Here is a 26,129-nt window from a genome sequence, read left to right on the forward strand (position 1 = left end):
TGCGTTGTTTCACGTAGAGTGGATTGTTAAGCCGTGAGCTAGAGAGAAAAGAGACTTACATGCACAGATGTCTGTAAGTCCTAGTAAATCATATGACCTAATAAAATTTCCCGGGTTTATTTCTGTTTGATTTCTTACTGGTGTTTAAAGCTTTAAACTTTAAAGCCACAATCAAAGTAGACATGATTATGACAATGCCCAGAGAGAGGGTTTCATGCGGAAAAGTCACGAGTACTACACTTTAAACTCAAGAGACACTGGTCTGAATGTCTTATTAAACGTCTGTTTCGTCAGTGACCACATAACTTCTGTTAAACAACGCTGACAGCGCCTGTTTCCTCAGACAAGGGCTTTAAGGACGTGTCTCATCGTCAGGCATCCTTGGCTCAAGAAAAAAGAGATTGAATTTGGCATGTTGATTTAAATTTTCCCTTTGAGTCTTTCTGTTTGGATTACTCTGATGGAGGAGGAGAATGTATATTTCTGGGACACAGATAATAGATATTGCAAACCAGATTCCCAGGGAGGCAATGGAATGATGTCAGATAGAAGGGACCCTGTCCGATATACTGTAGCTCGAAACAGAATGCAGCACCAGGTTTCTCTTTTTTATGTTTTCATTTCCCTGGCACTTTAGATAAGAGAGCCATGTTAATGTGGTTAGAGGGTTTTTTTTTTGTTTTTTTTTCAAATTATTATTTTATGTCTTTCCCTGACTGACAGTATTATCTAAAAGGCCCAGGGATATGACCTACAGATCCCACTCCAGTGTAAGACACAGAAACTGGCCCTGTAGTTTAAATAAAGGGATGATAAATAGAGTAGGGAGGATAGTTTAGTTCACACAGCGTATAATTCACATGCTCCTCTAACCCAGAGAGAGTAAATTTACATAGCTTTAGTATGCAGATTATTTTGTCGTATGGGCATATGAGGGGGAAAATGTGTAGACATCTCTAAATAGGTCTGAAAATGCACCTTATTTGTCAAAGTGTGTAAGCCATTAAATCTGTTATCTGTTGCAAATGAGGCATAGCATTCCAAGCTCCTGGTTCAGAGCCCTCTCTCACTAGCATAAGCGAATTCAAAATGAGTTCACGCAGTGAAATCTCACATCTCTCAGCGTATGTCACATTGTTGCTAATTGGAAGCCAGGCTTGATAGAGGGAAACAGTTGTCACACGCCTAATAAATTCATTGCAATCTGAGACGCTTACAAATTTTTTGATATCATGCGCTACAACAGCATGACGCTGTTTTTCCAGCGAGTATACACATTTATTTAACATTTACTACGAATTACCTACCGAGTAGCCTAGCGCTTTTGAAATGGTATATCATGGTTTGGAGTAGAATTGTAAGGACGGAGTTTCGAAAATGAATGTGTAAATGATGTGTAGTTAATGAGCAGATACACTCTTGTACGTGAATGTTCGGCAACATCTGGAATTTTTTTTGCGGAACGTCGACTGTGTTAATTGAAATTCCGTTTGATGTACAGCACTGACGAACCAACTCTCAGATGCTGAGCCATTAATGAACAGTACGGTGGCTTTAAAAACTAACTCAGTGAGCTTGCAGAAAGGCATGCATAGCAATTATTGCAGGCCTCGTTAAAAGCCTCCCACCCCTTCCATTCTCTTCCAATCAATCGCCACTTTAGCTCAAATGAAGGAAACTTGAATGCTGGCCTTCTCTTAGTCTAATTAGCTTAATTGCCCCAATGTGGTAAATGGAGGAAGAAGAGACATGCTGATCATCAGGGCCATCATCAGGAAGCTTGTTGCATAGCGCTGTTAAACAAAATAGCTTGATGTTTTGCTCAGTTTGTATGAACTCTTTCAGTTGAACGTTTTAGAACTTGTGATGTTAACGTGTTAATTTTATATTTCAAAATTTCACTTGAATCCAAACATGGGTGAAATATTCAGCATATGGTTTAACTTCCCTGTTAGTGCTATGTATCATTTAACCAAAATCAACAGAGTTTTCACACTAATTAGCCCAGATAAACCTTGTTTTCTTTTGCCCTCTCTCTCTCTCTTTCGCACAAACATACACAGAGAGTTTTGGGTTCCAGAGATGCATTAAATCCATGTAAGTGTAGTTGTTAAAAATAGCATACATGATTTATAGAAGTTTAATTGCTGTTGATAATAATTCACCAAGAATGGGTTTGAGTAAATGTCCAGAAATAGAATGAAAAATATAATGGTGTTAATTGGTGTTGGGAATACCTGCCTATGAAAAACCTCTTCTCTGTCTTAGATGAACACTTACACTGTCCTTTCTTATTATATTGATCCATGTGTTGCTTACACAGGCTTTACCACACACTTCAGATTGAAGACAAAAAAGAAAAGACTCAATCCATTTGCTTTCTCTTCACATCATTCTCTTTCCTCACTGACTCTTGTGCCATAAAGGTCATTATTTTTTTTATTTTTTAGAAATGCCAGGACCAGTTGAGGACCTACCCATAATTTGTGTATTTTTAGATTTGGCAAAAGAATAGTATGTTGTCTTTTAGATGTATATTTGTAAAACTCAAATTAACACAGAAATGCTGTTCAGCACAACTGTTTTAATTTTGATGTATATATATATATATATAGATATGTATACGGATGGGAAAAAAACAAGCTGTTTATTATTTACTGCAGAGAAAAAGTGACAGATTTGCTATTTGTTCAGATATTTCACTTTCAAAATGCATCATAAAAGGCAGGAAAATTAAAGGGACTATATACTATTTTGCTGACATTACTAACACTCCAGCTTTACAAGCAATGCTTCCAGTTTCTACCAATAATTTGGGTACAAGATTCTCCTTTATCCATTTAAAAAAGAAAGACGGCATTCTATACCACATTCCATTACTTATACAGAAGTTGCAGAGGTCCACAGTGTTGTAACTCTTATTTTTAAATTTGTACCTGATTTCTATTGTCTAAGGGCATGGATGGATTTTTATTAGTGGTTCTTCATGGTGACATAGTTAGAGTCATGGAAATGTCCACTGGCTACTTTTCATGGCCTTTATTGGATTAAGTGCTCATGTTATTCTCCAGACAGTGGTTCTTTATCGATATCCTCTTCCCATTAGCTTGGATTAAGTTAGTACCAAATTGACTGCTTTATCTGTGTCAGCCTGTCAGTTTGAGAGAGATGTCTTACTCGCATGATTGTCTTTGAATAGGCCTTTTCCCATTTTGAACATCTCATCTAGCTTCTTTTTTAGCTCGGGTTTTTAATATATGATGCTCATTTTGCAAAAACTGGTTTTTAATAACTAATTTCTTAGTAAACACAAAACCATGAAACCATTTTTTTTCTGTTTTCCTGGCACCCACACCCTTCCCCAATAAAAAAGAAAGAAACCAACTAAATGTCAAACCGTTATCACCCCTGTCAGCTTTTTCGGGCTGCACAGCATAAAAAATAAAAGAAAATACAATACCGGAGAAAATCAAAAGAGAGACAGGGTAATGGGAATAGTAAGAACCTATAATCTGAATTACAAACAAAAATTTTTTGTTATTTTTGTCATAGTAGATGTTGACAACAAATGAAAGGCACCCATTTCCTTTGCTCATACACAGTACAGGTAGTAAAGTTCTAACTATACACACCTGGTTCCTCAGGATAACATTATCTTACTGCTACTGTTATGTCCCTTTAACATGACTTAGCTCAAGGAAATAAACAGGTATGAAAAAAATATAAAAGTTCCCCAAACCTTCAATGTTAAATAATATCAATACCAAGAATGGTATCTCTGGCACTTATTTGTTCTAGATTTTTTTTCCCCAGGGAATCATTGTCCCAAATTGTAACGGTTTACAGATAGACTGGAAACAGACCGAAGGAGGCACAAAAGGGTACATTGGATTAGGGGTGTGCCATGTGAAAACCTGCGTCATGACTGTGTGAAAATGAGGCCATTTGGTAATCTTGTCTTGTGGTAATCTTGTGGTTATGATGAGACAAATCACATAAGAAATCAATGAATATATTAAAACTCAGAAGATATTCTGGTTTTGTTTTTGCACCTTGAGTGGTTTGGGAATCAAATTTGGTTTTCACTGGATTTTGGAGACTATATGGATTTCATGGATTGTTTCTACACACTGTTTATGCAATTGTTTAATTAACCTTTTGATTTAATATGTTTAAAACAAGCATTTTAATGTAACAAGATTATTGTGGATATAGATGATACGTAGACTACATCAGAATTGGCACACCCCTACTTTGGAACCTAAGACAATGAACAAAACCCTACTCAGCTACTTTGTCTTAAAGATAGTCGCCAGGAAAGATAGGGGACGTTACAAAGACTATCACGTGTAAGCATAATCTATATCTGGTATTCCACCTTCTCTGTATCCACGGTTGGTTCCATAGCTTGGATTCGCTGTGTGGTTTAGGGTGCTCCTGTAAAGGGTTGTATTATTTGAGGGAAAAATAGTATGAATATATGTCATGTCCTCAACTTTTGCCTTTGGCTGCAGTGGCTGTTGGGCTGCCAACGGCGTCATCTGGAAACCAGGTGTTCCGATCTCTAAGATCGAAGTGTCCTTAATGGTACCAGATTCTACATAGTCATCATAATGCTTGACAGCACTACGGGGCCCGACAACGTCACGCGCATAGACCGTATGATCATCAGCTGTGAGATATCCTGCCCGATGTCCATACCAGCAGAAAATCCCAAAAATTAAAAACAGAGAAACACATGCAGTCACCCCTCCTATAATCCCTGCAAGGGGTAAGACAGTAAATTCATCTGTACCTTGATCACCCTGACCTTGATCAGCACTAGGCTGAATCTGAAGGTCTGCTGTCTCTGTTCTGGCACAAGCAGGGTGTTCATGCTCTGAGTCAGTGTTCAAATTCAACCCGCCTGTTCCTGTAAATGGTGTCCTCCTTCCTTTATTGACAACAAGAGGCACCACACAGATAATATAACTTGACCGTGGTTGTAACTGAGTGAGTAAATACTCTCTGCGGTCTCCAGGGACGAGTGTCTCTGTAATAGATCCCATGGCTGGGTTACTGCTAAGTCTTAGCCAGGATAGCCTGAACGCTGAGGCTGGTTGAGCAGCCTGCCACGTAATATGGGCTGTCTCTGGAGTTAAAGGCTTTACACTGATCAACAATGTTTTACTAACATCCTCACCTTCACCCTCTGCAGAATTGTCCTGTCGCAAGTCAGGGTATCTGTGTACGGGTCTTCTGGACCTGAGTGTGAATAGAGAACCCTGGGGAAGAGTGAGGGTTGTTGTGGTTGGGGTTTCAGTTGAAGAATCCACTTTGTCTCTTTTAGGTCCATCGCCTCCCACTGCTCCTCCAACTCCTCCAGGTCCATCCACACCTGCCTCACATTGTTCCATTTGACTTGTGAGGTCCCTAAGTGATTTGCCCTTGACTTTTTCTGGTCCGTGGCATGTTAGACCCCTCACTGTTACCGATGAACCTCGGACATGCAACCAATCATGGAGCCAGCGGAGGTTGCAGCCACAATACCAGGGATTCCCACGCAGAAGTAGCTGTGAGATGCTGTCCAAGTCCCTGAACAAACCCCTAGGAAGGGTTGTCAGGTTGTTGCCTGACAAATCAAGCTTTTGCAGCCTATGCATACCATCCAATGAACCTCTTGGCATGTGAGTCATAGCATTTTCCTGTAGGTATAGTCGAAGAAGGTGCATGCTGGGAAGGTTTAAAGGTGGTGACTGAAGAGAGTTGCGTACCAAAGAGAGCTCTGTTAAATTAGACAGTCGTGAAAATGTGTCATCAGCTATACGTTGATTTGCCAACAAGTTCCCGTCAAGAAAAAGACGTCTTAGTGAGGTAAGTCCCCTGAATGCATGTGTTGGAATTGTAGAAATCCGATTGTCATCCAATCTGAGCTCCTCTAGTGATGATGGCAACCCTGATGGTATACTTGAAAGGTGGTTACGTGACAAGAAGAGAAGTCGTAGTCGTGGATTGTTTGCAAAAGCTTTGTCTTCAATGCTTACGGTTGAAATTGAATTATCATCCATGTGGAGCTTCTCTAGTAAGGGTAAACGTGCAAGAGCTGAACGAGGCAAAGTTCGTATGTTGTTGTCCTGAAGGTGAAGTTCACGTAGTGATGGAGGCAGATGTGTTGGAAAGTCATCAAGTTCATTGTCATAGAGATAAACTACTTGAACAGTCATTCGCCGCTCTAAGGAGGTTGGTAGGCCAGCGTTATTAATGCGATTATTTTGCAAATAGAGCACAGCTGCTGTTAACGGTAAAGGTGGTATGATGCTCAATCCACGGTCATTGCAGTAAATAAAGCCATCATCACATCTACATGCTGATGGACATGGAACATCGCCCTGAAGCTCTGCCTCCCCAAGTGCTGCCTCGGTGATCGCAGCTGTTGCCGCTGCAAATTCCAGCACTTCCACCAATAAAGTCAGGCAAAGGAGAAGCAGGAACAGCCAGTCCCTGAGCTCGATCACGCTTTCAGCTGCCATGGTCTTTCAGTATCCTGCAAACAGCACAACTCCTTTGGAAACTTTTTTGGTGGCAATTTTTTTTTTTCCTGACAGCACTTTTTGGACCTGTGGAAAAATAAAGCAAAAGGTGAAACAGACTCAGTAGACATATATAGCTTAAATGTACAAATTGAAACTGTATTCCTTTGCAACTACATTTTGTTGCATCATTTGCATTTGGGATTTAAGAGAGAAACAACAACATGGGAAACTACATGTTTAATACAAATTATGCCCGTCTGTGGAAACTGTTTTCAAAATAAGTTGAATTATTCAAAGAGATAGTCTGGACTCCCCATGAAAGATAAAGGCTTGGTTTGCTTTATATTCTGTGTCTGTTTTATGTAGGCCTTCATCATCACCAGAGGGAGATGTGGAGGGAATAGCACTTGCAATTAGGATGGAAATTACTTCTACACATTTCATTTTGCATCTTGTCTGCTTAAAATGATAAAATCTAGAATACTTTGCATTCTCTTCCTTCTTGGAGGAAATTATTGCAAAAAAACTAAAAAAAAAAAAAGATTGATAAATATGTTTTTGTTTTATTTAACGAACTGAACAAATGAATGCATTGAGAAATGCACAAGGTGATGGATAAGCAATATATAATACAAGTGAGGGGACAAAAAGTGTGGGTAAAAATAATGTGGAAATCTTTTTATCATGCAATAACCAATAGGATAAATTCATACTTGTCAAGTGTTTTTTTTCCTCTTTAGTTCTTTATCTGTCTTCCGTATACAAATATGGGATCCCAAATGGTTGTCAATCATTTCACAGCTCATACAAAACAGAAAAAGTGGTGTGTAGGCGTCATCACCAGCTGGCTGATCTTAGGTTAAACTGGTTGTGTACAACAGGATTCGACTGACAACTTGACCAAACTGGAAGTGATGGTGTGAAAGTGGTAAATAAGTCATTCATCTTGGATGAATGTACCTGAATGACTGACACTGGCAGTAGCCATCAACAAACAAACAGTTGTGATAAGCCATCATAGAAGTTTCAGGACTATGCATTCTGATTCACATTTACAAATCACACTGAATCCCATTAGCTACATGGTTCCTGTGTGAGTCGTGATTAGCATTATTTGGTATTAGCTATTTTTATTGTTAATACACGTACAATTTCACTCACTATATGTAATGACGATGTTGATATTCTGACTGTAGGTGAGATGTGTTGTACAGATAAGCCAAAGATAGATATATGGACCAATAGCTTCAACCAGATGAGCACCTTGAGATTTTGAGGATTTTTTTTTTTATTGTCTCTATAGCGTTTTCAAAAATCCTCAGCATTTTTAATGTTTCAGATATGAAGTGTGAGGTATGTACAGTTTTAGCTCTACTTATTTTTATTTTTTTTTACCATTTACATTTCTGTACTTATGTCTTTAATGCCAACCTTCTGCTTCTGTGAACAAAGAGAAGACATTTTTTAAATTCACTTGCAGATGATTACTGCATGATTACTGCTCATTCAGTCCCCGATGTGATTAAAGTTATTGACGGTGAAAAGCTGGAACTTCAGCTAGCCAGTGACAGCCTCTGTAGTTTGCAACAGCTTTTGTAGTTAAAATAATTGACAGGAGTACAGGACCTCTGTCCTCGCACAATTGCTAAATCAAAGTGTAACTGGAAAATGTGTTCAGTCAAATCAGAAAAATAGGATGGAAAACCATTAAATAAATATTTTTTAGTTCATCAGTTTTTCTCTATTTACCTATCAAATGTGCCTATATGTGCATAATTTATCTTTTTTATATTTTATTTATTGATTTGTCAATTAATTCATGAACAGTTCTCATTTAATTGAGTGGGACGGCGTGTGAGATCAACATTAGCCTTAATCCAAATTCAGCCTGTTTCAAAGCCTCATCACAGGTTTTGCTGAAAGTTTATCCATTTGGATTTTTTATTCATGAAGCCACAAAAGGGACACACCACCACCTGTTTGTATTCTTACATGTTTTGAGCGCAAAGGTGTGTGAGATTTCTGTTGGGGCCTCATTCTTTTTTGCTGCCTGCTCTCTCGTGGGGGTGTAGTCGGCCTTGTTTGTGTTGTTGGCCAGGCCAGATGGGAGTTGGTTAGCTGCCCCTCGGCTGCACACATTGTTGCCTCAGGCAGCAACTACATGCAAAACAAGCCCTTGAACAGAGCTAGCTCACATGCAAAACCGATCGAGTTGGTTTTCCCAGATAGGTGAAGAGAAAGATTAGTAGTGAGAAATAATTTTGCATACGGTTTGCTATGCTTATTGACAACAATTCGTAACAGGTGCAATGTATTTTAAGGAAACCAATTTACCAAACAAATGATTTTTCTCTTATATTTAGAAAATTCATTTTCTTCAAATCAGCTCCAGAGACATCACTGCTTCTTAAAAATGAAGCAGTATATAAAGAACACTCACCATTTACGACTGTTACCAGTCATGAAAAGAGGTACTTTGGCAGAAAACGGAGAGCAATTTAAATGTCATATTTAATTGTTCTCTCAGTGTGTATGCATATGGGTATTTTTAGACTAAAATCAACTGTCTCTCCAGGCTCATAGTGTTTGTATTTGAGCAGGGAGACCAAGCAGAACAGAGGATGGTGATTGCAGTAGCCATATTTTTGAATTTCAAATTGATATATGGGGAAAGTGTGTTCTCAGTGGCTTTAACCATGGCATGGCTGTTGATGCCAGACAAGCTGTTTTGAGTATTTCACAAACTGCTAATCTCCTTGATTTTCAAACAAACAGTCTCTTGAGTTTATACAAAATGGTGCAAAAAAAAAAAAAAAACATCAAGAGAGCGACAGTTCTGTTTGAGGAGATGCCTTGTTGCTGAGAGAGGTCAGAGGAAAATGGGCAGATTTGTTCAAGCCAGCAGGAAGGATACAGTAACTCAAATAACCAGTCTTTACAACGGCTGTGAGCAAAAAGCATACAAAACATAAACCTTGAGCTGGATGGGTTACAACAGCATGAGATTTAGGGTTACACTCCTTTCAGCCAAGAACAGGAATCTGAGGCTATGGTGAGCACAGACTCACTAAAATGGGACAGGTAAAGATTAGGAAAAAAATTGCCTGGTCTTTTTCCAATCTTTAACTGTCCAGTTTTGGTGACCCTGAGCCCACTGTTGCCTCAGAACTAGCGGATGCCAACATAACCCACCTAATATAAACCTCTATCTATCTATCTATCTATCTATCTATCTATCTATCTATCTATCTGTCTGTCTGTCTGTCTGTCTGTCTGTCTGTCTGTCTGTCTGTCTGTCTGTCTGCCTATCTATCTATCTATCTATCTATCTATCTATCTATCTATCTATCTGTCTGTGTGTCTGTCTGCCTGCCTGCATACCTGTCTATCTATCTATCTATTTATCTATCTGTCTGTCTGTCTGCCTGTCTGCCTGCCTATCTATCTATCTATCTATCTATCTATCTATCTATCTATCTATCTATCTATCTATCTATCTGTCTGTCTGTCTGTCTGTCTGTCTGTCTGTCTGTCTGTCTATTAAGAAAATATTCTATGTATGGTAGAAAAAGTATGCTGTGCGTTTGTATGTGTGTGTGTGTGTGTGTGTGTGCACACTTTAGCACTGCAGCCATGACTTTATAGACAGGATTTTTACTCCACGTTCCTAATGAATACAGTTACACACCTGCTTATCCACCTTCATTTCCAGCTCATTTCCTTTTTTTCCCCCTACACTTAAATGGTTTAATCACTGGTCATTTTCTTAACCAGCCCTCTTCTCCCGCTGACTCTACAGCTGTGTGTAGTATTTTAGTGTCATCTTTTTCTGTCACCATCACTATTTGAAAATATCTTGTTTGTAGGAGTTATCTAGCTCATTTTTTCTTTCCTTACACTTTATTTGTTTTTGTTTTTTGTTTTAAAATGCAATATTGGGATGAATTTGTCTCTAAATGAAGTTTTTGTCCTCTACTGTTCAAGTAAATTCTTCTTCTGTTAGGTAACATGCTATTTAAAAGAGTCACATACAAAATGTTAGATACACATATATACAGAATATGCATATAGAATAAATACCTTACCTGCTTGAGTGAATTTGGTGGTCCTTTTTTTGTGTAAGTTGTAGCGTATGAGTGTGTGGGTGTCCCACTGCCGATGGATCAAACTGTTCAGTGATGAGATAAGATTGTGGTAAAATCTTCAGTCTTATTGGATTTCAGTGTCACTTCAGTGAGTGATGGCCATCAAAGCCATTACTGGGAGGATTCTTGTAAAATATAGGCACAGAGGCGAGAATAACTCCATTCAGGAAAGAAAAAGTTTGCCGTCTTAACCAGTCAAAGCAGTCAGTGTTTGTCACCACTTCCAAAACCAAAAGGACCTGTAGCTGATGTTTTGAGTTGAAGTCTCAGTTCATCCAAAGGCATTGTCATCATTCTGATTGTATATCACATGGTGATGGATGGAACAACCGCTTGCATCAATTTTGAGAAGCCATCACCTGTCGGGAACACAGAAGTCACAATGGTGAATGAATGCATTCATAGTCTAAGTACTTAAAAACACCACATCTTGACAAAATGGGAGCTTTAAAAACTGGGGAGTGAAAAGAATTCGGCATGCAGAATTAAGTGGAAAATCTCTTTTACAGATGGCTCTAAGCTACGGCCCAGACCTAAACACAATATTAATACTAACTGGGTCACTTTGTTCAAAGAGCTGAAGAACAGGATGGATACATCTCCACACAAAATGCCTCATTATGCAAGAGCAAAACAAAAGACATTTACAGATGCCTCAGTAATTTCATGGCAAGAGTCTAAAATTGTAGTGTGTAGATATTTGATTGTTTTGTGTTTATGTTTACCACAATGGCCATTACGGGACCCGGAGTTTTACACTGGTGAGTATTATCTTTCGTTGCAACACTATGATGTATTTCCCAGTCCTAACATGTGGCTATGTTGTGGAAGAGTTTTTTTATTTTTTAAAGTCTCTCCCAGGGCCCATTGACTCACAATCTAATGGTTTTGCTATGCATCAATCAGAGATGCAGTGTTCAAAAACAATATTCCTGACATGCAGGGCACAGTGTGGGCAATATAGAGCGAGCCAGGTGGAAATGGATCGCTGGAGAGCTTTACTGACCTGCGTGGGGAGACTGAACATTTCCAGCTCGGAGATAATTCACATAGAATGATTCACTGTGGTAATAATGAATGTGTGGGTTAATTAAAATCAATAATGGATTTGGGGATTTTTAGTGAAACTGTGCTGATTGTTGGTACACAGGGGAGGAGCAGAACGATAGATTGATATGCAGAAGATGAACTTCTGAATCCGCGATGCATTTCCATCTGTCCTGCACTCAGAGCTGGCTATGTTTTATATTCCATTTACACTCTCATTACACTCTACTCTACACTTCTACATTCTCATATGCTGCTCTCACCTTTTTGTGCTTATAGCTTGCTGCCTATCCTTTTTCTCCTTTTACTTCTTTTTCTGTCTATAACCTTTTTATTAGGATAGTGTAAGCTCGAATGTGATGATCAGATTTGATGGAAGTTTGTCACGGCTACTGCTGTACTTGCTTTTACTTTGACCCTGACTGTACAGACCTGCATGAGATTGTCACAGCAATTCACATTGTATTGCTTCATGGTTATTGCTGTTGATGGCAGCAGGTAATATTTTATACACTTATACACTACAGGGCTATAATGCATGGCATTGCAGTCTTTGTTCGTATTGCAGGGTGTTTGCTGAATCCTGCAGACTTCGCACCAGTCTATTACTCGAAAGCCTTTGCAATTATTTGCAAGGACTGTAATCACTGTGGATGGGTTTGTCAAGATCAAGGCTTAGTGGATACAGTAGAGTAATATTAAAAGGCAATGATGTGAAGAAACACGTCCAAATAAACTTAGTCCTAAAGTGAATTTCATAAATAATGTATATGTATCAAGCAGGATTAGTGAAACACCTTATGTTAACCAAATCCGGAAAAAAAAATCACGTTTTTCACAGTTTATATATTGTTTTATTGGGAGATTTTTGCTTTAGTACATGGTTTAAGTTTGTCAGTGTGATCTTAGGCAAGGCCGGATTGTTATGTTCACTTTTACACCCCTGTGTGCTTGGTCACTTGTGCACTAGAGGTCTACACTTCAATGATGTCAACAAAATGTGGACTTGGAAGAGGACCTCAAGGCTTATGGCACCATTTGGGACACAGCTATATAGTACAGCTTGTTCGGTCTCAGTAGTTAAAACTATTCTCTAGAAAATTGTAAATGGAAAAGATGTGATTAATGTCCCCTGTGTGCTTATATGTTAGCATAGCCTGTGTGTGTGTGTGTGTGTGTGTGTGTGTGTGTGTGTGTGTGTGTGTGGAAACCATTTAACCAACCTGTGCACGTAACCCTCCCCATCTCTGGCTTTCAATTTCTCATTTACTGACTGAGGGAATGAGAGAGTGAAAGTGAGGGAGAGCCAGATGGAGAAGGAAAGGGAAGAAGGAAGATTGATGAATCCATTGCAATGAAATTTGTAGGCAAAAATTACTGTTAGGCCAAGTAGGATTTAAGCCCAACACAGTGCCTGAATTCATCAAACACACACACACACACACACACACACACTTATATGCTTGCGCACTCTTTGTCTTAAGTTCATGAAGGAACATGAAAACTTAATGACCCCTCACACTGCTTTGTCATAAAATATTACTAAAGTACATCATGAAATAATTATTCTGCAGCAGATCGAGTTCATTATTAATTCAGGGCAGGACTTGATATATGGTGTTGTGATACAGACCCATGTGAGCAGAGTAAACAGACAGAGTAATTTGTGTGTGTGATGTCTAGTACATGAGAATGGTAGCAAAACACTTAATATGATTTACAGTGTATCCCTTAGGCTCTGGTACTGTAGATATGGTGCATGTGCATTAGGGCAGTGGGCCAGCCTTTGTGTGTGTGTGTGTGTGTATAAGTGTGGGCATGTCTACATGTCTTTCTGTCCCCCAGTCCTGCTTTAGAGTGGTGGAGTGGTAGAATGGTGGCCTCTGGACTGCTTGTTTATTAAGATATTTTTGGCCACTAATATCACTGTCACATTTTTCAAATCTTCCTCCTCTACATCCTCTACATCAGGATCACGAACTAATGAGGCTTCAGAGTTTCTATATCAAACCTGTCCTCAGGGCTCAGTCTAATTATGTACTATTCAGAAGAAGGAGAAAGAACGTAATTGCTACACCAAAGTGTTTTGCCAGGTATTATCCATAAAATACCTTGATGAGAGGTGTCTGGAAACCAGCCTTTTTTTTTCCCTCCCTCCGGCCTGGTGACAGCACAGATCTTAAACTGACTATGGCTTTGAATAGTAATTTGTGTGTGCGTGTGTGTGTGTGTGTATGATCTGATGATAATTAGCTAAAGGTAATCAAGAATAACTCGGCAATGGGAGGGAAAAATCTGTGGGAGATGTACAGACACAGAAGGATGTGACCAGCCTCTCAACGCGGAGCCGCACACAGCAGCCTTTTTAGCATGAACAACCACAGACAGAGAGAGAGAGAGAGAGAGAGGCAGTGGCGGAGGAGAGGACAGGGAACAACAGAACAGGAGAGTTGAGGGTAAAGGGTAAACAGGATAGAAAGAGAAAAGATAGGGGATTTTCCATCATAGAATTTTCTAAACAGTGGACTTCTTCAAACTCCTCTTTTGAATATTCTCTCTCTCTCTCTCTCTCTCTCTACCACCCTGAACAGGACACTAATCTATACACACAAATACACACACTGGTTCTTTTTCCTTTCTTGTTCTCTGAGGTTTTTTTTTATTTTTTTCTTAAATTGGCTCCCTTGAGTCTGAGCCATGCTTGATATCGTAGTATGTGAAACAAAAATTGAAGGTTGACCTGCCCTTTAACACACTAGGCCTGGCGTGCCGTTAAAGATGATCACGTTATTGGCCCTAAATGTGATGGACAGGACTGTCCACCTGAGCCCTGGACTGTTGCAATGCCGTGTGTTTGCGTTGGTTTTCATAACAAGGTGGGTTAGGATTTATTTTTGTTTCCTGTTCTACTTGCTGCCCACTTGCCATTTTTCATGTTTCTCTTAGCAGTTCGGCTTCACTCTACCAAAGTTATGTTTCATTTGTTGAAGCAGATGGGAGCAGACTGTTCTTTTTTCATCTTGTGATTGATTTTGATCTCTAGCCTTTTTATAACAGACCTGTTGTATTTATCTCTGTGGCATGGGCTCTCACTGGTAGTAAGTCAGCTCTGAAAAATATCCTGCTCTGAGGTTTAATTCTTACTTCGCTGTGTGGCATTTTGGGGGTAGGTTAGTCCGTGGTACCTGCATTCGGAAAGATTCCTAACAAAATCATGCGCTACTTTTACTTTTGTAGACTAGATTCCAGGAGAGAACTATACAAATTGTGTGTTAGTGAATGTCGAGACTACACACACACACACACATATACACACACAAACACATCCTACACAATAGCTCCTTTCATCCACTGTATGCTTCAACTGATGCAGATTATTTTCCTTCACCTCTAGCTGAACCCTGAGGTCTGTTTTAGTAGTACAAACGGTAGATAAATATAAGGGACTGCCTGTAATGCACATGATGGAGCTGAATGATAATCAGTATTATTTTTTGCTTGATCACGAACTCATGATTAGCATTTCATTATTTAGCCAAGAGGCTTTTCTTTCATATTCTGCATTAATACTCCTGTATTCATTCAGACTTTGAATGAAAATTATACTCCTCATTAGTTACATTAATTAAATAGATCTTTGAAATGCTAAATATTCACACTGTTATACTCGAAATAAATCTAAGTAATTATTCCCCTCATAGTATCCCACCAAATACGTAGTCTAAACACAAACCGGACGTCCATAAATCAACAAAAATATAACGTTAACCAGTTAGGCAGCTAGATTCACCTGTTGATTGATAATTATATTATGTCAAAGCCAAAAATGATGTTCCTGATTAATATACAACAAACTGTCTATTTTTACTTGAAGATCATTAGTATAATTAATAGTCTAACTTGTGTAGCCTATTATAAGCCTATGTAAATATGTTTGTTTGCCCTGTAAATGTTGAAAATGTGTGCATGTATGTAGCAAACGAAATGGCTCTGAATCCAATCTCCTCACAGTTACTCTCAGCCTAGAATAATTGTCACGCTGTCAGACTATCTCTAGTTCAAACTATCTCTTTTCACTCAAACGCTTGCTCTCTTTCCCTTTCACTCGCTTTTCTGTTCTCTCTTTCTTCCTTTTCTGTCAGTCTCTGCCTCTTTCACGCACAGACACACCTGAGATTCACACACCTTACACAGCACTGTATAAATGCAGCCTATTAAATTTGATGCAGTGTTTTTTTGGAATTATTTATGCTTTACCTCTCCTGCAATTTCCCTCCTTCCCACTATTCACTCTCTTTCTCTCTCTCTCTCTCTCCCTCTCTCATGCTCTCTAATGAACTGGCAAAAGCTATAAACAGGAATCACATCCTGTCAGCCCTGTTCTAGTCTTTTCACCCCTCTTCCTCTTTCCTCCATTCATGTCACTTTAGTTGGATGTTTGAACTCATCTCCTGCTTTTAGTCTCTACTGCATGTCAGCTGAAAATTTTTCTGTCTTTGATTGGAGTTATGCCTGAACTATTTGACAACTGCTAGCAAAAATTCAAGGTTATCAAAAACCAAGGATCCTAATCATCTTAATCATCTCTCTTTCTCTGCAGAGATAAACCACCACTTTGTTTTGTTTGCTTTTATGTTTCATCCTTTCCAAGCCCTCAGTTTCACTTTCCCCCTTTGTCTTTCTCTGCTTCACTTGCTCCCTCTGTAGCTGTGTAAATGATGCAGTGTCTGGAAATAAACAGGCAATTTAAGCACTGGATTCTTCACAGCTTTCCACGCTCTGTCTTTTAGTACAGCACGCACACACACACACACACACACCTTCATGCTCTTTCCAACAGTTCTCATAAACACATGGACATACAACTCTAAGGAAATATTGAGAGTTCCGTATAAAAATATCCCTAAAGATTCATTTCATGTCTGTTTTCTAGTTAAAATGGTAAACCTGTAGGTCATCACATACCTAGTGATGATCTTCAACCCTTCCCTGATTATCTACCTTTCTACAGAATTCACTTTAGTCTCTAATCCTACACACCGACTCAAGATAATCAGTCTAGTGGATTAGCCGGATCAGCTCAGCTGGATTAGAGCCTGAGCTAAATTCTACGGAAAGGTAGATCTCCAGGAGGAGGTTAGAGATCATCAGTTTAAACACACAGCACAACATGTCTCTGTTTATATAAGGCTGCCTTCAGCATTTAGGTCAGTGAACATAGTTGCCTAAATGGTAAATGTGCCCTGCTAAAAGATCATCATGTGGAACTGGCCGTGTTCAACAAACACTCTCTACTAAGCTGAACATGATTAGCCTTCCTCTGGGAGGTCTTTGCACTTTTTTTTATAGCTTAATTAGAGCCAGACTAGTAGGCACCAAGCGGTGTGTTAGAAAGGGAGATGGTACATGTAAATTTGTGTAATCCTGTTTACATTAGCTAGTTATCATTTTAAATTGCAGTCACATGTTGCGAGTTGCTTAAAGAGACTGAATAGATATATCACATCCTATCAGACAAACGAGGCTCTTATAAAAGCACGTGCTGGAGCGGTGTGATATGAACTGACGTGTGTATAACCGCACAGTTTGAAGGGTTACGATAACAATGTTTCATTTATTAATGAACATGTCACACTTATGAACGGTTTATAGTTACATTTATTGTTGTGAAACGTTCACAAGACGTCCGAGTTCCTGTTATCAGTTACGTTATATCAATGATAAACGGCCCTTCCCTCTCCAGCATCTCGGATTCTCTCTTCAAGTTAATAATAAAAATTTTTTGTTTAAAAAAATGTAGTTTGTCACTGAAAAACTGGAAAGCATAAACAACTCTGTGTGTAAAGTCTCCTGTGCTGGGAAATTTACAAAACACTGTGACTTTTATACTGCACTGACACCAGAAACTCCTTCCATAAATGTAACATGTCCTAAGAAAAACACTATTTTTAAATCAATTTATTATTAGATTATGTGGAGCATCTGCCTTACAACCATAGTTAGAAATCATGTCTTTTATTAAAATATATTTTATATATTTATATATATATATTATATATTTTTTAATAAATAAAAAATTGGCAAATTGTTGTGGTAGAAAAGGAATAAACTACTACAGGCGTCCTGTTAATAGAAATAATAAATTTCACTTTGCGACAGGTCACATCACACACACCAACCCCAGCATTGATCAGTTCCCCGTGTGCCGTCCTGCATTTTATTCCTTACATCACTTGTGGATGACCAAAAACCACACAGTAACGACTTTTATTATGCTACTAATGGTTGTCCTAATGTTCACTCTAATGGCGCACAAGGTAATGCTGTGAGTGAAGGTCTCAGTCATGTATCCACAATTTTCACACATACACATAACACTGGTGTTAATGGGGTTCTGCTTGTTTAAAAGCCCTTAACAGACCCAGGCTGTAGCAGTAGACACTCTGCTGCTGTAAAACTACTATTAATATATTAATGAGTGGTAGACGCATTCATGTGTCAATAATTAATTTGCAATTATTCGATCATGATACTCAAAATGCGAGAAGGCTGATATGATCATAATCATTGTGGGGTTTTTTTTAGAATATTAGTATCGTTTTTTTGTTTTTTTTTATTAAATATTTTTATGCACTTTTCACATTGTTTTTTCACGACGTAGCAAATTGTCGTGCTTGTAAAAAGTCAGCGTGATGAAATATTGTGATAAATATCATGTATTAAGAAAACATCAGGTATTGTGATGGGACATTTATGCCACAGAAGGCATGACTAATTAACACAAACAATATTATTATCCCAGACGTATCCCTGGCTGTGTTTGTTCATGTCAAAATCTTATAATACCTCGCAGATCCGCGTCTCACGATTCGCGACTTCACCGATCCGTGAAATTTTCTTTGGAACCTAACTAATTTGCATCTGCGAATTTTTCCTGCGAAATCCTGACAAAATCCTGCAAAAGTGTTTACGTCATTTTCATGCTTTTTAATGCGAAATTATTAAGAAAAATTTTGTTTATTAATTTAATAATAGAAATATAAAAGTAAAATCAACAAAATATCAATATAAATAAAATCTAAATGTTATTTGAATGATATCGAACGTCGCCGATATCCCATGCGTACGGTACAGCTATTAAGACACGCTATTGGCCGGAAGGGTTGGAAGTAGCCAATTGCAGAGCATTAACAGTTTTACCTAGATGCCGATTGGCTGGTAGCTACGATGCTTTGTATGCGTGATGTGGCGGTTCATCTCCCCGTACCTTGTACTCGGTTCAACACGCGTGTATATTCCGTGAATCAGTGATGTCGGTGATTTTTTCCTTGTTTTTTATACAGGTGATACTGTACTCTATTTTTACGTCATGCATTTATTTATTTTTTAAGGGTAATGTATTAAGCTAACTTTTAAATGAAAGTGTTTTGGGAGCATGATCGGGGTCATGTTTAGGGTTTAAACTCTAAAAATAAGCATTTACAGTACAGTATTAGCATTTTTAGTGACTCCACCGCCCATCTGCAAAACCTCGTCATTGGCGATGGAGTCCTGGAACGTAACCTCGCCGATGTGTGAGGTATTACTGTACTAGTTAATCTGGATATCGGAACTCATTTATTATTCGTTTGCTTAATCTGGTTTTAAAAAATTAGTTCAGTAGTTTTCTGTATTGAACTTCTGTGATCGTTACGTTACGTAGTCTTTCCTTTTGGCAAATCATGAACTGTGGGGTAGAACCACAGAGAATGTCTAGTCAAAAGCAGCTGGTGTTGCATCTGCATGGCAAGTGGAATAGCAACGTCTGGAGATATTTAGCATCAGACACTTGTGTTTGAGTGGAGATTATTTTTTCTATCTATAATAGTTCTCAAATTTGTCTCAGACATGAACATGTGGGCTTGTTTATCGTGTCCCGTCCAGAGTGATTTCTCCCAACTGTGTTGCACCCAGTGTTACCAGGATAAACTCCAGATACACTGCAAGCCTGACCAGAATAAAGAGCCTACTGAAGATGGATCGATGTTAAAATGGACATAATATTTGCACACCACAAACCAATTATGAAAAGGGTGACACTTTTCCTATGTATTTTGGCCAGTCTAAATATTACAGACACAATTTTGTATTTAAGACATCGTTATAGTCCAGATATAAGCTATAGTTATCTTTGTTAGAATTTTCCTTTCAATGTTTCAGAGTAGAGTGTCTTCGGGTGTAGGCGATATTAAAATAGTCACTTTGTTAATACAGCTGCGTGCTTTTTATTTGTAACGATACAAGTTGCCCATCTGTAATTCTTACATTGTTTCCTACATTTCACAGCATTTACATTTGAAGGAACTTGTTCTTAAAACCTGGGCGAGATTTACTTGTTTACTAAATCCGCACAAGTCTGTTGAAGTTAAACTTGTCTACCTTTCACAACAAAGTCACGCCTTAAGACTACTTTGTGTGAAAAACACAAATGTCCAAGGTCCTGTCCAGGAGCTGGTTTGCATGCACTGACCACTTTTGCATGTGCTGAAATCTTAAAGAAATCACCTAGGCAGAGATGGATTTTAGGCATCTTTCACTTTTACGCAGCCTTTTGAAACACACTGAAGCGGTTCATAGTATAGGGTCTGGGATATTCCGTCACCAACTCCGCAACGTTGTAAGAAAGTCTTAGAGCTGCAGTTTAGTGCCATACGGCTGCTCTTCAATACTCCCCATGCTCATGAACAACACGGCTTTTCACTTCACTGTCCGCCACAAATGGCATTCAGTCCAAAATCTGTGCACGACAGAAGAATGTTTGATTTGACTGAAATAAATCACTCGGTGACAATGAATAAAATGGCCACAGTGATTAATGAAAGAGGCTGATGTACATCTCATGGTGTCTATGACAACCTTGGCCTGGCAGAAGATGAGACAGAACTGCTCATTGTTGTGCTGGAGTGGAGTCTTCTCTAGAGAGGCCTTTGTGTGCATGTGTGTGTGTATACGCACGTGTGTGCATGTGTATGTGTGTGCTCTAATACAGTTGTAATAGACAACACTCTCTATTTAAGCAGATTTCCAGACACTCTTCATGCAGTATTCATTAGGAGATAAAAGTTCATTTCAGAGATGAGATAATACCACTTTTTATTTTTCAATACCAGTATAGAACCTTGAGTATGAGCGGTTACTGATATCTAACCGATCATTTTTTCTTGATTTTTTTTTTATTTATAGGGGGGAAAAAATGCAGAAAAAAACAGATATCTAAAACACAGTTATTTTGATTCACACACAAATCGGTTCTAGTATAAATAAATATAATAAAGTGTTAATATAGTAAAATTAAACCTAACAAAAAAAAAAAAAAACATTCAGTCTAGCCTAACCATTTCCATCTCGATAATAATACAAATCTGTCCATGAAATCAACAGTCATTTAGTGTGAAGTGTTTCCACACAGCTGATATGAGAGCAACTCCCACACATATGTTGTGCTGAATAGCTCACGGCTTGTTGTTAACTTTAAGCCACATGGCTACTGTTTTTAAGGCGTGCATTACTTTTACCTGATTTATGTTGTTGTGCTGCGAGCAATACTCTGGCTGTTATATTTAATTGTTTATTTAATATTTCAGGCTGTTACATGATTGGATCTAATTCATTCTCTTTTTTTCTTTTTAATATCCTGTCTGCTTTTTTTTTTCTTTTTCTTTTTTTTTTTTAATTTATTGGCCTGATACCGATCCTAAGTATCGGATCAGAGCTGTCTGATTAATTGTTTGAAACAATTATAATTGTTTTAATATATCAACCAGGTTCTCCTTTGGTCTAGCTTTCCAGCAGTGCTCTAGTTTCAACCTACATCTTTGTATAAACAGAGAGTCTTGATAAAACCTCTATAAAGTCCAATTGCATAATGACAGTATTTGCTTTTGTGCTGCAGCTGTGTATTTTTTCGCAGGCTGCAAATGCTTTTGTTTAAGTGTCAGCTCCAAGGCAGGCCAGCTCTTTGTGTGTGTGTGTGTGTGAGAGAGAGAGAGAGAGAGAGAGAGAGAGAGAGAGAGAGAGAGAAAGAAAGGGCGAGAGATTTCCGCTGTAATCCGCACAGTATTGTGGCTGCAGTATTTTTATCGTGCTGCTGAGCGCAGACTGACCCATGACGCACACATCACTCGGTCAGAATCGAGCTGTGAATTAAACACAGCTGCAGCTGCTGACCACAGAACAGATTATGAAGACGAAGACTGTACAATCCTTGACTGAGGCCATTCAATGTCAATGGATCTGTTTTATACTCAAAAGCTGGCATTTCAGTGTGTGATCTCAGTGTTATGTACAGAACAGTCACATGTATAGACAGTTCACAACTGGGTGAAGAGCCACAATTATGGGAAAATTGTTGCCCTTAGGGTCCTCTTAAATAATTATACATTTTCTTTTCTTATTAGTATCCTAGTGTTGAGGTCAGTTTTAGAGCTAGGGGTTATAATTAAATTATTTCGATCGATGGAATTACCTCAAGTGTGTTTGAGTATTAAAAAAAAAACAGCCATGGAATAGATTTCAGCCAGTTTCACTCTTTCTCAAACTACTGAACTATCACCTTAATTAGAATTGGGTTGATTTGCTGAAATTGCGCTTCAAGCAATCGAGAAATCACATTTGCACAATAGAAAGGCTTAGTAGTGTTATAATAGCAGTTAAACTTCTGGTACTTTGACAAATCATTATTTAAAACAGTCACAATTTATTACAACAGAGAGATAACCCAGATCCTGTCATGAAGCTGACAGCAGTGCAGAAAAGTGTGTGCATGTCACTGAAGGCTTGTGTGTGTGTGTGTGTGTGTGTGTGCGTGTGTGATGTGGTTCTCTGTGGTCCAGTACGGAGTGGTTTCATGCGGTGTAGACTATGTTACACACTCTTCCCACTGTGCTGGCATGGCTGGGAGCTCATGCTGGCGAGTCTACAAAAACCCCACTGTTTTCTGGCTGTCACCAACAGGGCAGGAAGAAAGAGGAGAGACGGTGGAAAGCGATGAAAGATAGCGGAGTTATCACCATACACACACACACACACATACACATGCTGGCACTTTAGCAATCATCACCTGCCACCACACATTGGGATCGTTTAGATCTGTACGCGATCTGATTCATCTGTAAATCATCTTCAGCTCAACATGGACCTCTGTAAGTTGTCCAGGGCACTGTCTGTATCTCAAAGGTGATCACTAGCCGCTTAAAAAAACAAGGTAAAGACTAATGTCTGGAGGGAAATGACCGGGGGATACTTGAAATCCACATTTAGTTTTCACGTTGCAGTGTACTCCTTTATAGAAGAGATGCAGAGGCACAATAAACATTAAAATCGTATTAAAACAGACATCATATTATGATGGCTTACAGCGTTAAAGTATTTTGACAGCCAGGATTATTTACTGACCGTGTGTTTTAACCAAAACATGCACACACTCGTGTGTTTGGCGTCATCACCTGCCACCTCACATAGAGATTGTTTCCATATGTACGTGCTCTCACACGGTGTGTGTGTGTGTTCATCTACACCTATGTAGATTTTCTCTTTATCTGTAAAATGTTTGTATTTATCTCGGGAAAAGTCATCACTAAAAACAAGAAGGTTTCAGTTTACAATTGCTGACCTGTAGATACTTGAGCCTCGAACAAAACCCATGGCTCCTCTGTAGAAGAGATGCTGATCAGTTTTAGGGTTTTATTAATGGTACTAAACTTAAAGGTACTTTCTGTCTCACTAGTCTGGAATCATCTTTTTCTTCTTTTTTTTTTTTAAATAAATAAAAATAAGGTACATAATGTTGACCGATAATGCATCTATTAAAAGCTTTAAAGGCGTATTTAAAGGTACGCCACATGCCCTTTCCCCAGGAATAAGATGGTCAGTTAATGTAAGCGACAAGGAAAAGTCCAGTTTGGTGTCTTTGTTTCTGAGAGTGCACAGATCTGTAACAGGTTGGGATAGACTCCGATGCCAAAAACACACCAAACAACTCGTCATGCAATGAAAAAAGGGAGCATTTATCTGAGCAACACATCCACTTATATACTTCTAAAATATCTGGAGAAGAATGCCTGGCTATTCAGGACTAAGTTACTCAGCCCTAGCCATTTAACGCACTTTACATCTTTTATTGCATCATTTTAATGCATGAATAAAAAGCATCCTTTATTAAAGTCAAAAGACGCCTATTAGTGTAATCAAATGATTCCCGCTTCCTCTCGTGAGACGTTTCTAAGAGTAAGAAACAAGCCGGTTAAATCTGGTAACGTTAGACGACGCTTTAGTCATAAATATATATATATATATATATATATATATATGTGTGTGTGTATAAATCTGAACGCTGCATACCTGTATTTCAGCAGTCCGCATTTCTCTCCGTTTCTCGCTTCCTTCTCTCGAGAGTTAATGTGTGTAACGACCCCGCTTTCCGTTAAAACGCCGTTAAAACGCTTGTGGCACGCGCCGGTCTGTTGTGAGTGCCGCGCGCACAGGCTCTCGCGCTCTGCTGTCTCTCTCTGTCACACAAACGGCGCGCTCCGCTCCGCGCGCGCGCTCCACCCCTCCAGCTCCTCAGCGGACTCGAACCGTTTTGTGGGCCAATAAGGGAGAGAAAAAAATGCACTTAGAACATTAGCCACTGTCTTAACGATATGATTGTTCATGTATATAAACAATACAACCGGTCATCCTGCACAAGGGAAACCCTTATAACATAAAATGCCAGTTTGTTATTTGTTTACTGTCCAGGGAGATGGTAAATGAAGTCATCCCTTTGGCTCATATGCACAGGACAGGGCCACTTCCTCAGTTACACAAACGCAACATGTGTCAGCATGATGCGCGCTGTGTGAGTGCATGCAAGTGCCCATGCAAGAGTGTCCACGCATTTCAAGTCAAACATTTGCACACATTTCACAAGCCACGCCCGTGTATCCCGAACGAGAGCTTCCACACATTTCACATGAAATTGTGTCCATGCATTCCAACTGAAAGTTTTCACATATTCTGCTTGAAAATGTCCACACATTCTAAGCGAATGCGTTCAGGCATACTGTGTGAACGAGCGTCCACGCATTCCAAGTGAAAGTGTGTTAATGCATTCCAAGCGAGCAGTGTCCATGCATTCCACGTGAGCGTCCACACGGCCCATGTGAGTGTCCATGCGCTCCACGTAGGTGTGCACGCACTCCATATGAAAATATCTGCTCATTTCACATGAATGTGTCCGTGCATTCCAGGTGAAACTGTGCACACATTCAAAGCGAGTGTCCGTGCATTCCGAGTGAAAGTGCTCACGCATTCCACGTGAATGTGTTCATTAAGTCCAGGTGACAGAACCTCGAAACAATCCAAGTTTCAGTAGTGTTCATGCTTTCCACAAAACACAGCATCCATGCACTCAAAGTGAAAATGGCCATGCAGGCCACATGCACGAGTGTCTACAGATTCTGTGTGAAAGACAAACGTTAAACAAAACAGATTTCAGTTTATTAGTATTAACTTGCATAAAACTGCTAAATATTGGTCTACACCCTCAGATTAGGGGAACTAAACTAGAATTTATACTTTTATATCTCTAATTTGTGTCTTTCAATACATTGTACCTTAAAAGATATTTTCATACATAATTACATGTTAGAGTAAAATTTTACATGTACACTAGCCTATATACACCTTTCTACGATGAGGGCACCACAGTTTAGAAAGCAGTCTATAACATAACCACAGCACTGATGTTTATTCTGTTTGCATTTAGTTAAGTTTGCTACTCGTTCCCCTGTACAAAAAACTTCCTCATCCTCGCTACACCTTATTAACTAAATGCGCTACTTTTTGACACCAAGCATATTTTCCCTTCTGACTCAAAATGTGCTTAAATTAGCATATGCTGTGCATCTGTGTACAAAAAAAAACAATCAGTGGAGCTGTGCATCAGAAAGCTTTATTGCAGGCTAAGGGAGACATCTGCTATCCCTGAAATAAGACTGGACACAACATCTTCCACCAACTCTGGCCCTACATCGTAACCCTCAGAGGTCTTATTACTCTTGTGCTGTTATATCTAGCACATATTTATTTAAATCTAGTGTTAATTTAAAGCATTGGCAGTGGATGACATTTAAAGCACTCGAATATTTGAAACTACAGAGAAACTATGGCTCTACACCGATCAGGCATAACATTATGACCACCTGCCTAGTATTATGTTGGTCCCACTTTTGCTCCCAAAACCGCTCTGACCCATCATGCACTGTGTATTCTGACATCTTTCTATCAGAACCAGCATTAACTTCTTCAGCAGTTTGAGCAACAGTAGCTCGTCTGTTGGATCGGATCACACGGTCCAGCCTTCACTCCCCACGTGCATCAATGAGCCTTGGCCGCCCATGACCCT

The 26,129-nt window shown here is 39.0% G+C and overlaps 2 protein-coding genes across 3 annotated transcripts in view; one reads left to right on the forward strand and one right to left on the reverse strand.

The window, feature by feature from the left end:
• Positions 1-26,129, forward strand: part of macrod1 (mono-ADP ribosylhydrolase 1) — a 75,321-nt gene that overhangs the window by 10,983 nt on the left and 38,209 nt on the right. The gene's annotated exons all lie outside the window — the stretch shown is intronic.
• flrt1b (fibronectin leucine rich transmembrane protein 1b) lies at positions 1,302-24,449 on the reverse strand. Its single transcript, XM_058396928.1, has 3 exons — positions 24,083-24,449; positions 10,598-11,016; positions 1,302-6,596 (listed from the first exon to the last, which is right to left on the reverse strand). The coding sequence occupies exon 3, from the start codon at positions 6,507-6,509 to the stop codon at positions 4,344-4,346; it is 2,166 nt and encodes a 721-aa protein (XP_058252911.1). The 5' UTR covers positions 6,510-6,596; positions 10,598-11,016; positions 24,083-24,449; the 3' UTR covers positions 1,302-4,343.

Source organism: Hemibagrus wyckioides, linkage group LG08, assembly GCF_019097595.1.
Source record: "Hemibagrus wyckioides isolate EC202008001 linkage group LG08, SWU_Hwy_1.0, whole genome shotgun sequence".
Classification (NCBI taxonomy): domain Eukaryota; kingdom Metazoa; phylum Chordata; class Actinopteri; order Siluriformes; family Bagridae; genus Hemibagrus; species Hemibagrus wyckioides.